The sequence below is a fragment of the Tetrao urogallus genome (genome assembly GCF_951394365.1).
Source record: "Tetrao urogallus genome assembly, chromosome: 5".
Taxonomy (NCBI): domain Eukaryota; kingdom Metazoa; phylum Chordata; class Aves; order Galliformes; family Phasianidae; genus Tetrao; species Tetrao urogallus.
In genome coordinates this window covers 23,852,087-23,864,144 of record NC_136818.1, presented here as the reverse complement: position 1 = coordinate 23,864,144, position 12,058 = coordinate 23,852,087, and the positions used below count along the sequence as shown (strand labels likewise).

General features: G+C 46.5%; 1 protein-coding gene across 1 annotated transcript; it reads left to right on the top strand.

The window, feature by feature from the left end:
* Nucleotides 1-3,487: 3,487 nt before the first annotated feature.
* Nucleotides 3,488-9,458, top strand: LOC306947018 (flavin-containing monooxygenase 3-like; the record flags this gene model as incomplete). The annotated part of the gene is made up of 8 exons (XM_079536192.1): nt 3,488-3,619; nt 5,264-5,452; nt 5,769-5,931; nt 6,736-6,878; nt 6,958-7,157; nt 7,272-7,630; nt 8,035-8,107; nt 9,119-9,458. The coding sequence occupies 8 exons, from the start codon at nt 3,488-3,490 to the stop codon at nt 9,456-9,458; spliced, it is 1,599 nt and encodes a 532-aa protein (XP_079392318.1).
* Nucleotides 9,459-12,058: the final 2,600 nt, after the last annotated feature.

The window sequence follows — 12,058 nt, the reverse complement described above, 5'->3', positions numbered from 1 at the left end:
GGTACCGCTGCTGTAAGACGACAGTTGCTTTTTTTATAGCTCACATGCTGTGATTTAGCTTTGTGCATTAAGTAATAGGCTTGTAATGTAATAGCTGCTCTTTTAAGTTGGGCGAGTTTTCTATGTTGCACAGCCATCTGAAGAAAAGACCTAATCTTCCTTGTGGCACGTATCTCCAGTCTTGCTAGTTGTACTGGAGGATCAGACTGGGGAATCTCCAGATGTCGCTTCCTACCTCTATGATTCCCTAATGGCCACGTATGTATATTAAACTGTCCTTTTTTACTAGGTCCGATTTGAAGGCTGCTTGTATTGTTGTCGCAGCTTTGCTTAATTCCCTCAGCTGTTTCCTCACAGTCATCCCACAGTATGCAGACTGCAAGACTAGCACAGCCGCCTTTGTCTTTAGATAAAGTGCACGTTGCTTTTTTTTTTTTTTCATACAGTAAGCTGTAAAGTATCTCTGAATCACTAGAGTGGATTGCCTTAGTTTTTTAAATTTTAATTGATTGATGTGCATTCTGTAATAGGACTGAGGAATTGTTGCAAGGTTGTGCTTCTTTTGAATCTTTTTTCTTGCTGAAGTATGTACTACACAGTTCCACAGCTCAGCATACTCCTGCCATTGTTTTTGCCTTATGACACTGGCTCTGTAACACCTTTGGATAGTGAGCACAGCATGGTTCACAAGTCTGAGCGTTTTCAGAGCCATGAATTTTCTGAAGGCAGATTGTATTGCAGTTGCAGCAGAACATCGTCTTTGAATTTGCTTTTGAACCTAGTAACTGTGAAAAGCTGCTTGTAAAGTAAGCAGACTGCTCTTATCTTCAGGAAGGTCAGACTTTGCCTTTACTAGTCTTGCAAGTTCTGTTTTTCTCTTACAGCATGAGCTCTAAAAGCTGTTTGAATTTTGACAGCAGCTCAGTGTTCAAGCTTAAGCTTTTTGCGTGCCTTATGATCCCTGTAGGCTGCCTGTATGCACACTGCTGGTTTTCTAACTTGCAGGAACTCTGACAGAATTGCCTGTGGTATGCACAGTAGTGTTTCTGAATGACAACAGTAGATAAATAATGTGCCCTGATCCTCCTCATTCGATACTGTGCCTGGAGAAATACTGCAGTCTTCCTTCACCTTTTTATTTGCTTCTTGACAAGATAGCCTCAAACTGCAGCTTGAATTCTTATGCAATCTCCCTTCAGTTTCCTGTAATCTTCCTTAAGTTGAAGAGCATATCTACGAAACTGATACCTTTACTGGACATAAAGTGGTGCTTCCCTTAAGGCACAGTAATACCTACAAGCTTGTCTCATTTTTACATAAGCTTGAATTTTCACTGTAGCATTTCTCAATTTTTAAAATCTCTTTTTCGGATGACATAAGCACGGAAACATGACTGAATTTTTAATCACAGATCTCAATATGTGAGCTGCTTTCCTAGCTTTCCTTCCTCTGTAGGCAGACTGAAGGACAATGGCAGCCAGACGCATCTGGAAAGATGAGGCTGCTTTTTTAGAAGTGACATGTGCCCTATACCAAGCTTGAACTACAGAAGCAGCGTTTTTCATCTCTTCGTATATTTTTACCTGTTGGTATTTTCCTCACATGTGACTGCAATAAAGTGACAGTTTTTTTTAATAGTAAAAATTTGTTTCTTTAATTTTCCACAGTGATTGAACAACACAAGCTGCTTTTGTTTGCCTGTATGGTATATGTGCTTTCTTGCCTCTAGAAGCAGCTTGGAGAACTACTACTGCTGCACGCTTTTGCAAATAGTTCTTTCTCATTTTTCCCTGATTTATAAGCTCTGTAATACTGCTGAATGGTCACTATTTGTGTCCTGTATTCCTTGTAAATACACCTAGCTGACACCTGTACCAAGCCTGAATCTTGATAATGCTTTGCTTAAAACTGTTTCATCTCTCTGTAAGTCCTATGCCAAGACTGAATGACAAGGGCAGCTCTTTCCTTTAGCCAGTTTTGAAGATTGCCATTTTCTGAAATACTTCTGGAGCACTAAAGCTGCTCTAATTTTCTCTTGAACTTTGTGTGTTCTCCATTTTCTGAACGCAGATTGTATAGCGAGTGCTGAAGACCTTAAGATTTTGTATCTTTGTCGATCTTCCTTTGCCAGTTTAGATGCATGCAGATGATTCTGAATTGTAACAGTAGCCCAAAGAATATATTTTTATGCAGTGATAGATAACAACATCCTTATCCTTTGTACAAAAATAACATAGTATCTTAGCTGTAAATAACTTTTTCTTGCAGAGTATCTCCTCCAAAAAGCCTACAGGGAAAAATAGAAAATTAAGAATTTTCTTATTATATTAGTATAGTAAAGCTCTTGACCTCAGATGTTTTAAAGTTTCTGTATTCCTACTTAACCCACAGAGCACTGGAGCAAGCTGCTCACAGATATTGTGGAGTTTCCTGCTATGGAGATATTCAAAATCCACCTGGATGCTTTTCTGGGCAACCTGCTCTGGGAACATGCCTTAACATGGCAGTTGGACTGGAGGATCAGACTGGGGGATTTCCAGAGGTCACTTCCTACCTTTATGGTTCTTTAATGCCCAGATATGTATATTAAAAACAAACAGTTTTAAAAATCTAATTACTTCAATCTTTGCTATTTTAAGCACTTTATATTCTGGAAAGAAAAAAAAAAAAATAGAATTACCCTGTCAACAAAAGATTACGTATCAAAATACATACGTGGTTCCACTAAAATGTCTTATCTGACACAACCTGAGACCATCACTTCCCATCCTGTTGCTGTTACCCAGGAGCTGGGGCCAACCCCCATCTCACCACAGCCTCCTTTTAGGCATTTTGCGTAAGCAGTAAGGTGTCCCCTGAGCTCCTCTTCTCCATCCCAGACCCATGCCATTCCCTGAGCCACTCCCCATCATGTTTGTGCTCCAGACTCCGCACAGCCCTGCTGCTCTTCTCTGGACACACTCTAGGGCCTTGATGTCTTTTTCTTTTTTGTAGTGAGGGGCCCAGAACTGAACTCAGAACTTGTTGTGCAGCCTTTCCAGAGCCTCATCTGCTCTCAGTGACTTGGATGTTGCCATGCAGCCTTGCAGAGGTGCTGGGGGGAGCTGCTTGTGTCCTTGACCTCTTGCTTGGAAGTAATTCCAGCCCAAAGTACTGATTTCCTAACTCAAGAGCTCTGAGCCCGCAGCTCCTCATGTTGCAGCTGTGGGACTGCTAAAGTCCACCCAACAGAAGGCAGCCATCCAAACTGCTGCAGGGCTCTGGCCCTGCCTCCCATGCTGTGCCAGATAAAAGCTTTTCTCTTGGTAGGAAACGCCTCAAAGCCACAGATCCTCTCCTCCCACAGCTCCCACTCCAAGCTCTGAGGCACCGCGGGCTGCACAGGTAAGCGAGGACAGATGAAAAAGCTCCAGGTGTTGCATGGGGCCAGACGGCCTAGGATCGCAACATGGCACCGTGACAGCCTCTCTCCCACCCGCAGGACACCATGGTGCGACGTGTGGCTGTGGTGGGCGCAGGCATCAGCGGGTTGGCAGCCATCAAGTGCTGCTTGGAAGAGGGGCTGGAGCCCGTCTGCTTCGAGATGAGTGAGGACATCGGGGGGCTCTGGCGCTACACGGTGAGGGGCTTGGGCTGCGTGCTCTTCTGGCAGTCTGGGGCTAGGAGAGAGTTTGGGGAGTGGTGGCTGCAAGAGCCGCTCAAGTGGAGGAAATGATCACATTAAAACTCACGGTAGGGGGTGAAGACATCAGGTTAGCTCTGGGCAATGGCTAACCAGCTCTTAAGTGCCTGGAGAATGCTCTCCTCACGGCCCCTCGGGGCACATTTGCACTCATAGGGGTCAGTTGGTTACTATACTTGATGGCTTTGGGGTGTTCCTATGGGCTCTGCCTGGGGTCGCCCACACGTTCTATTACTAGAAAGCTGAGGAGTTGGTTTAATTTTTAACCCAGAATATATTTGGAATGCAAAAGCGCTGTACAGAGTAACTTCAGCAAGATACTGATCTGGGCTTGCTGATTCTAGGATCGGCTGGAACACGGACACCTCCAGCCCCAGTGAGACTCTTATTTTGACAAGAGTAATAAAACACTTAGAGCTTAGAATTTGGTGGGGCTTTCTTCCTTTTCTTTTTCTTTCTTCTTTTCTTTTGTTCTGATGCAAATAACCTTCTGTTCTTCAGTTTCCTTCAAGCTCTCTTGGGTGTATTTTTAACCAAATTTTTGCAGCAGAAAAGACAAAGTTTTGTGGCAGTTCTGCGTGGGTGAAACACTGTTTTATTAATTACCTCTGTGGCTTATTAAAGATGTGGTAAATGTTGCACATCTGCTCCATTCTGCTTACTGAGCAGGTGAACCTGCAGTGAGGTGATCACCCAAAATTTGCTGTCCCCTTGCTGCAGGTGCGTCCATCCCCTAATACCACCTGGGCAAAGCTGGGGATGTAAATCCCAGCCAGAAAAGTCAGCAGCTGCTCTGAACGCCCTGGTGTCCAGACAACAGTGCTGGATCATCTTGTACACAGGACATCTGAGAGTTTGGCAGGGATGTGATCCTTGCTGTGTCACAAGATTGTTGGCCAGCAGGCCAGATGCAGAGCAGATTTAGGACAAAGTATTTTTCTTAGCTGCTGATGTTGCCTGGATTTTTTTTCCCTTTTGAGCAATAAGTCTGCAATGTCCCCTGTGTGCTCCAGCTAAGCAGAGGGAAATATCACTTTGAACTCTGCAAGTGATGTTTATAAGAAGCAAGGCCTGAAGTTGAAAATAGCAGCTGTGCGTTTGCGCAAAGCTGAGCACAGACATCAACAGAGCTGATCTTTCTGTAAGGTAAATGCAGAAGATATTATACTGAGTAGAGGACTCTGAGGTTATAACAGGGATGTACTGTATATGGCTCTTCAGGATGAGCCCACAAAGCCTGTGAGCATATGAGAAAGGTAAGCAGTGGGCTAGGGGTGACCCTCTGGCGTGCTCAGTGGCCTCGTTTCTAGGTTTGGTTGGTGAAGCTGAGTGGAAGGACAGGCTGGGAATTACGTGGCCAGGAAAGGAGGGCATAGAAAGCATTGGAGGAGGTGGGTGAAGACATTGCTCTGAGAGCCAGATATTGTGGTTCAGGTCTCCAAAACTGAGATTCTCCTAGCAGTCATGACATTGGGTGAAGTTATATCCAGACTAGCTTAGCATTTTCTTGCCTGTGGCTTATGACTTTCTGGGGTGTCCATAACTGAACCCTCTAACCAAAGCCCTCTCCTCTCCCTCCAGGAAAAGCCAGAGGAAGGCAGAGCTAGCATCTACCGCAGTGTCTTCACCAATTCCTGCAAGGAGATGATGTGCTACCCTGACTTCCCCTTCCCCGACGACTACCCCAACTATATACACAACACAAGGCTCCAGAAGTACATCCGTGACTACGCACAGCATTTTGACCTTCTCCAGCACATCCACTTTAAGGTAGGCGGGATGGACATTGCTGCTGTGTCTCAAAGAAAATCCTGGGATAGACATCCTGGGGAAGAAGCTTGCTAGTTTTGTTAAATTGGGTCTCACCAACTTCTGGTTGGGTTGTGTCAAATAAACAACCAATATGGAGAGACCACTACTACTGGGATGGAAAATCACATGGAATGGGAGGACGCCGGTGGTTTTTCTCCATCCAAAATAATTGCCAGGTCTGTGACATTGTGTCTGGTGGGGACAAGGACAGAGCATGCCTGGTTGCAGTGGGTCTCCTGGAGTGCTTTCTACACCTTTATCCCTTTCCTTTAAGACCACAGTCACCAAGATAAGGAAGCGCCCTGACTTCAGCACTACGGGGCAGTGGGAGGTGGTTACACGGAGAGACGGGAAGGAAGAGGCAGCGGTTTTCGATGCTGTTATGGTTTGCACTGGACACCATGTCTACCCAAACATCCCTCTTGCCCACTTCCCAGGTAAGCTAAATGAACTTGATTCAGCATCACGCAGCCGGGTGTGCACTTTACATTCAAATGTTGGATGGTTGTTTTTTTTTTTTCCAGCATCAAAGATTGGTGTCGGGGTGAGCTCTGTTCAGGAGATCAAAACTTTTTTTTTTTTAAGACAAAAGACTGTATCCAAACCATGTCAAAGCAGGGGCATTTTTACTGGAGGCAATGCTAATGTTTCCTGGAAAAATTATTGCAGGGTGTTTCCATTTAATAGAAGTTTCTTCACTAAAGGGTTTCTTAAAGCACTTCTTTTGGCATTTTTCCACGGTTTCTAGTACAAATGCTGTGCGCAAACTTTGCCTCTGCTTACAGGATCAGCAGTGGGAGAACTTCCTGTGATGAGAAGTATTTGGTGCTGGGGGTCTGTTTGGAGGAGGTGAGGTCTTGGGATGCTGGCTGGGAAAACTCCCATTGTGTCCTTTGTCACCTTCTGTTTTAAAAATTCAAGTTTTCCTATCACTGGTGCAAAGGCACAAAGACACACCAAGCGGATGGACCGTGGCTGGTCTGGTGTCTCAGGGTGATGCTGGGTTATACCTTTAAGGAACACAAATACCACACAAAGTTATCCTGTTCTCTCATGCTCCTCCCCATTTAAATATTGAATGAATCCAGAGACAAAACCTTTCTGCAGGTTTGCAGCATCCCTCTGCTGTGAGCAACTCCCAAACACGCTCTGGCAATGCCTGCAGGAGTGGGAGCAGCCAAGGTTAACACAGACACACTTCTTCACTGATGACTTATCCCTTTTTGTCTTCCTGCTCCCAGGGATAGAGAAGTTTAAAGGCTCCTACTTACACAGCCGAGAGTACAAGGAGCCAGAAAAGTTCAGAGGGAAGAAGGTGCTGGTGATTGGCTTGGGCAACTCTGGCTGTGACATTGCTGTGGAGCTCAGCACTGTGGCCTCGCAGGTATGGAGACCTGAACCAGGGCTGGTTGGAGCTGGTGGCCACCACGGGGGTGGCTCACCCCTGTCTCATCATCCCCCAGGTTTACCTGAGCTCCCGAAGTGGCTCCTGGGTGATGAGCCGTGTCTGGAACTTTGGCTACCCCTGGGACATGCTGCTCATCACCCGCTTCTGGACGTGGCTGGACAACTTTCTCCCCAAGGCAGTCAGTGACTGGCTCTATGTCAGGGGCATGAACCAGCAGTACAAACATGAGGACTTTGGCCTAATGCCGGTGGATGGGTAAGCATGAAGCCATCTGTTCTCAAGGCCACCATAAGTGCTGGTCCCGGGCAGAGTGGAATCTAGCCTGTCCAGGGCCAGCAGCAGGGGCTAACTCAGACTTTTTCCTTGCAGAGCATCCCGCAGGGAACCGGTGTTGAATGATGACATCCTGAGCCGCATCACCTGTGGTGTGGTGCTGATAAAGCCAAATGTGAAGGAATTCAGAGAAAAGTCAGTCTTGTTTCAAGATGGGACTGTGCAGGACGACCTCGATGTGGTTATCTTTGCCACTGGCTACTCTCACTCCTTTCCTTTCATGGAGGATGAATCCATCATCGAAAGCAGGAACAATGAGATTAACCTCTACAAATGCATTGTTTCTCCTCAGCTAGAGAAGCCAACCATGGCAGTCATTGGGTTGGTCCAGTCCTTTGGATCCGCCATCCCGACAGCAGATGTCCAGTGCCGCTGGGCGATCAAGGTGTTTCAGGGTAGGTGAATAAGCTAAGGTCCCTAAATGGGAAGAAGCATTTCCCATCAGCAATATACAGGTTCAAACTAAAAACGAGGGCAGTGCATGAGTGCTGGAAATACCAGTAATTGGTTCTCCTTGGGATGGGCTGCCTTACACCATGGGGAATAAGTCACTTATTGACCAGCTGCAGATGTCAGTGAGGTCCCTGTGGTGGGACAGCTACCTGGGCATCATCACGCATCCTAAAGGAGAGGGCAACCTGTTTTATTACAACCCCAATGCCCAAGTTTGATCCAAACTCAGATCTTGACACCAAAGGGAAGAGAAAAGTGCCCATTCAGTTGACCCCTACAAACCCCACCTGCTGCAGGAGGGATCTCATGGGCATCCCACCCTTTGACACTCTTCCTGCTCTTCCAGGGCTCTGCAAGCTCCCCTCGGTCAGTGAGATGCTGGAGGACATAGAGAAGATGAAGAGGAATAAGATCAAATGGTAGGTGTACTCATAGGACACTGCCCAGGAAGGAAGAGGAAAAGACTTGTTGTCATCTCAGCCTGGGTGGGATGGATGTGGGCATGGGGAGGGCTGCAGCAGGGGCAAGTTCCTTGCAAGGAGACCCTTCTGAACTACTCTGTTCATGTCCCAGATGAGCAAACCCACAGGGACCAACACAGGAAGGTCCTACCCAGTTTCCTTTGTGTCAGTTCTCAGGTTTCCAACTGCCTCAGGGCTGTTGAATTGGGAGAATCTGTGCAGAAAATCTATAATGGTAAGATTTCCCATCTGAAAATGCTGCTTTGCAGCATTTGTAGAGTGTTATCGGTCTGAAAAAAACATTTCTTACTTGCACAGAAAGTGAGGCCCCAGCGAAAACAGAGCATTCCCTCATTCTTCAGTAACATTTTTTTTTTTGTTTCATAAAGTACACAAAGGTCTTGTTTACCCTCCTATTTGCACGTGTCTCGTATTATAGTGAAGCAATACTTGACAAATATCAATACGGTCAAAGCTGAATATGGCCCAAGCAATGTTTTATGTTGTTTTTAGAAACTGTTGCACTGCAGGAAGTTCCAAAGCACAGAGCTGCAAGGGCAGCCAGATTCCTTCACCACCACCACCAGCAGCAGTGATGTGTGGCCATACCCCAAGTGCTCCCCAGTTTTAGGGGATGGCAGGGACAAGTGCCACCTTCCCTAGACTGACATCATCCCCCTTCTCAAGGCTTTGTGGGAGAGCAGATTTCCCAGCCCTTGCCTTAATGTCATGGGAAAAGACTGCTGCCGAGCACAGAAAGCTGTCTGTGTTCTCTGCCAAATCCCTGTGTTATTTTGACTATTTTGACCGTGCACTGAATATGTCTAAATTTAAGGAGGATTTCCTCCCTGCCCATCCTCGTTGCTGTTACAGGGTCTCCTCAAGCAACAAGAACACAAAATGTCATGTCGAGAGAAATAAGGAGAAGATCTAAAGCAGTCTCTCTCTTCCTCTACCTTTCTATCAAAGGTTCGGGAGAAGTGACATTCTGCAGACTGATTACATCACCTACATGAATGAGTTGACCTCAGACATCGGTGCGAAGCCCAACGTGCTCAAGCTCCTGCTGACAGACCCACTACTGGCCCTCAAGGTCTTCTTTGGCCCCTGCACCCCCTACCAGTTCCGCCTGACAGGGCCAGGGAAGTGGAGTGGAGCCAGGAAAGCCATCTTCACTCAGTGGGACCGGACACTGAAGGCCACAAGGACACGTGAAGCCCCCCCTGCTACCACTGCACTCCCCAGCCTGCTGGTGCTGGGGATGCTCTTCCTCCCGCTTCTCCTCCTCCTCACTGTGCTCTACTGGTAGGGGGATGGGGAGGGCTGCAGGCTTACCAAGTGGCTTCTGTGTGCAGGATACTTCCTGTTGGCCACTGTCTGTGCTCCTGCCTTGCTCCCTGCCCAGATAATTCTTCAAGAGCTCCCCTATATATAATATACAGCTATACAAATCAGTGTAACCTTGGTGCCTTGTGAATTTGGGACCTTTCTCAGCTGTGGCTTCAATTCCAACTTTTCCTACAGTTTTTTTTTTTTTTCTATAGTGGAAGAATGGAGATAACATGTTTGCCTGTTCATTAAATGTTTTGGCGTAAAATGTATGCTCTGGGCTAAATTGGCTTGGCTGCACTTCTGAGCTGTGAGAGGTGCCTGGGCTAGGTGACATCCCAACCTGCTAATGTGGCTTTAGCAGAGCAGAGATGTGCCCTATGTTTCCTTAGATACCAGCTTCTACTCTTTCTCTGCTCATTGCATGATGGATTATTTGATGTGTATAGAAGCAGTAACCACCTGTGGTGCTTCTGGAGCCATCAACAGTTTGCTCTAAAAAGGGTTTTTCAGCTGGCATTTTGCGCCACCACTCACTCCTCCCTTCCTCAGTGGGATGGGGGAGAGAACTGGGGAAAAAAGAAAACCAAACAAACACAACATGTAACTCAGGGGTTGTGATAAAAACTTTACAAAGTGTTTACAAAGACAGAAAGGAAAAAAAGGATTATAGTTATAATTATTTTATACATGTATGTGTACAAATGAATATATACATAAAACAAGTGAGGCATGAGCAATTTCCCCACCGGCCAACCTCTGCCTTCCATGATGCCATATAGTATGGGTTATTCCTTTGGCTATTTGAGGTCAGCTGTCCTTATTCTATCCCTGCCCACCTCCTTGTTTCCAGCCCCTTAGCCAGGACAGCAAGAAGCTGAGAACAAAAATATCCTTGGCTCTATGCAGTGCTGCTCAGCAACAGCTAAAGCATTGCTCAGTAATCAATGATGGTTCCCTCCTGAAGCCAAAACGCAGCATCATACCAGATACTGTGAAGGAAAAATCAGTTCTGTCTCAGCTGAAATGTGGATACACTTCTCATTTCAGATGAGAGGAAAAGTTTTTGCTCTTCATTTAGCATCGTGAATTTTATTGCATTTTGTGATCAATACATGCTCTGGGCTGCAAGCTGAGCCAGGCATTGGGCTTGATGTGGGAAATTACTTTAACTTGAGTGTTAACAGCAAAATACTTTAACTGCTACAGATAATAAAAACAATTACTCATTCAGGTGTGAATTCCAGACAGCCCTTACTCTTTGCTTATTGCTGTATGTAGAAATAAGAGTTGGTTATGACATCTCTATGGGCACAAAACTTCACTCTAGGGTGGAGCCTGGTATAAAACATCTGAATGCACTCTTGATGAGCAAAAAGATGGACTGGTGGTTTCATCATGAGGACTATGGCCATGTCCCACTTTCTAGGTGATTCTGAGTGCAGGGTGTAGTGTAGCTGATCCCTGGTCAGAAGAGATGAGTCTTGGCTTCAGTCTTCCCTGACCTGTTATTTACTCTCTGCTAGGTTTGCTCATAGCAAACAGATTTAAAAGCCTGTGCCCAGACAGGTCTGAAGTCCAGCAGGCTCAGCCTGGCTTATCCTTGTCTGGTTCAAAGGCTTTCGAGATGCAACCAGCAACAGTTTTGTGTGTCTCCTGCTGTAGGTTGGGTGGATTTCCCCCTCAGTACATTGGGTGAGGTGAGGTTATGCCTTGAGAGCCTGCATAAAAACTGAGGGAAAGAGGCTTGGAGGCTGATGTAAGGAGGGGGTGGATGGGGCTGGGAGCTGGGCGGAGAGTTGCAGGAGGGCTGGGAGATGGGGAACAGCATCTCAGGGGGCAGATGGCATGTCTGGAGCTGGACAGGCTGTAGGAGGCTGCAGCAGGAATACCTTGTGCTGGTGGGCCCGACCTCAGGTACCTCCTATAAGTCTGCCCTGAAGCTGCAGAAAGCAACCCTACAACTGGGTGATATTCCTCTCAGACAAATTGAAAAAATACCCACCAAAAACCAAGCCTGTGGGAAACTTCCAGCAAGGGTGAGAACTGCACTTTACAAGGAAGCTCAGCAAAGTCAGCATTATTTTAGCAAATGAAGACGTGGGGTGGCCAGACTGAGGATTCTACTATCCTGGGTGGGATAGTACTTGGGTCAAAACAACCTCAGGAGAAGGCATTGCCAGCTCACCTCTGGTGCTGTTTCCAGATCCACTTTGTATACAAGAAACCGGAGGTCCCATGCTCTTTTCTTCCTAACATGCAGTGCAGCCCTAGAACCACATGTGAGTGCCCTGCATCTCCTCCAGCCAATTAGCAAGCAAAGCCTTGAGCTCCTCTATCAATTTAAGGAAGCTGACCTTTAAACTGATAGAGAGGTGATATTGCAAAATGTCTTTGAATCTCTCCAAATGCAGTTAGCTGATAGCCTGGCTCTGCTGTGGAAATTTGCAACAGGCTGCCATGGGAGGTGGTGAGATCGCTGTCCCTGGAGGTGCTCAAGAACTGTGGAGGTGTGGCCTTGAGGGATGCGGGCAGTGGACATGGTGGAACTGGGTTGGGGTTGGAAGAGGTGTTAGAGGT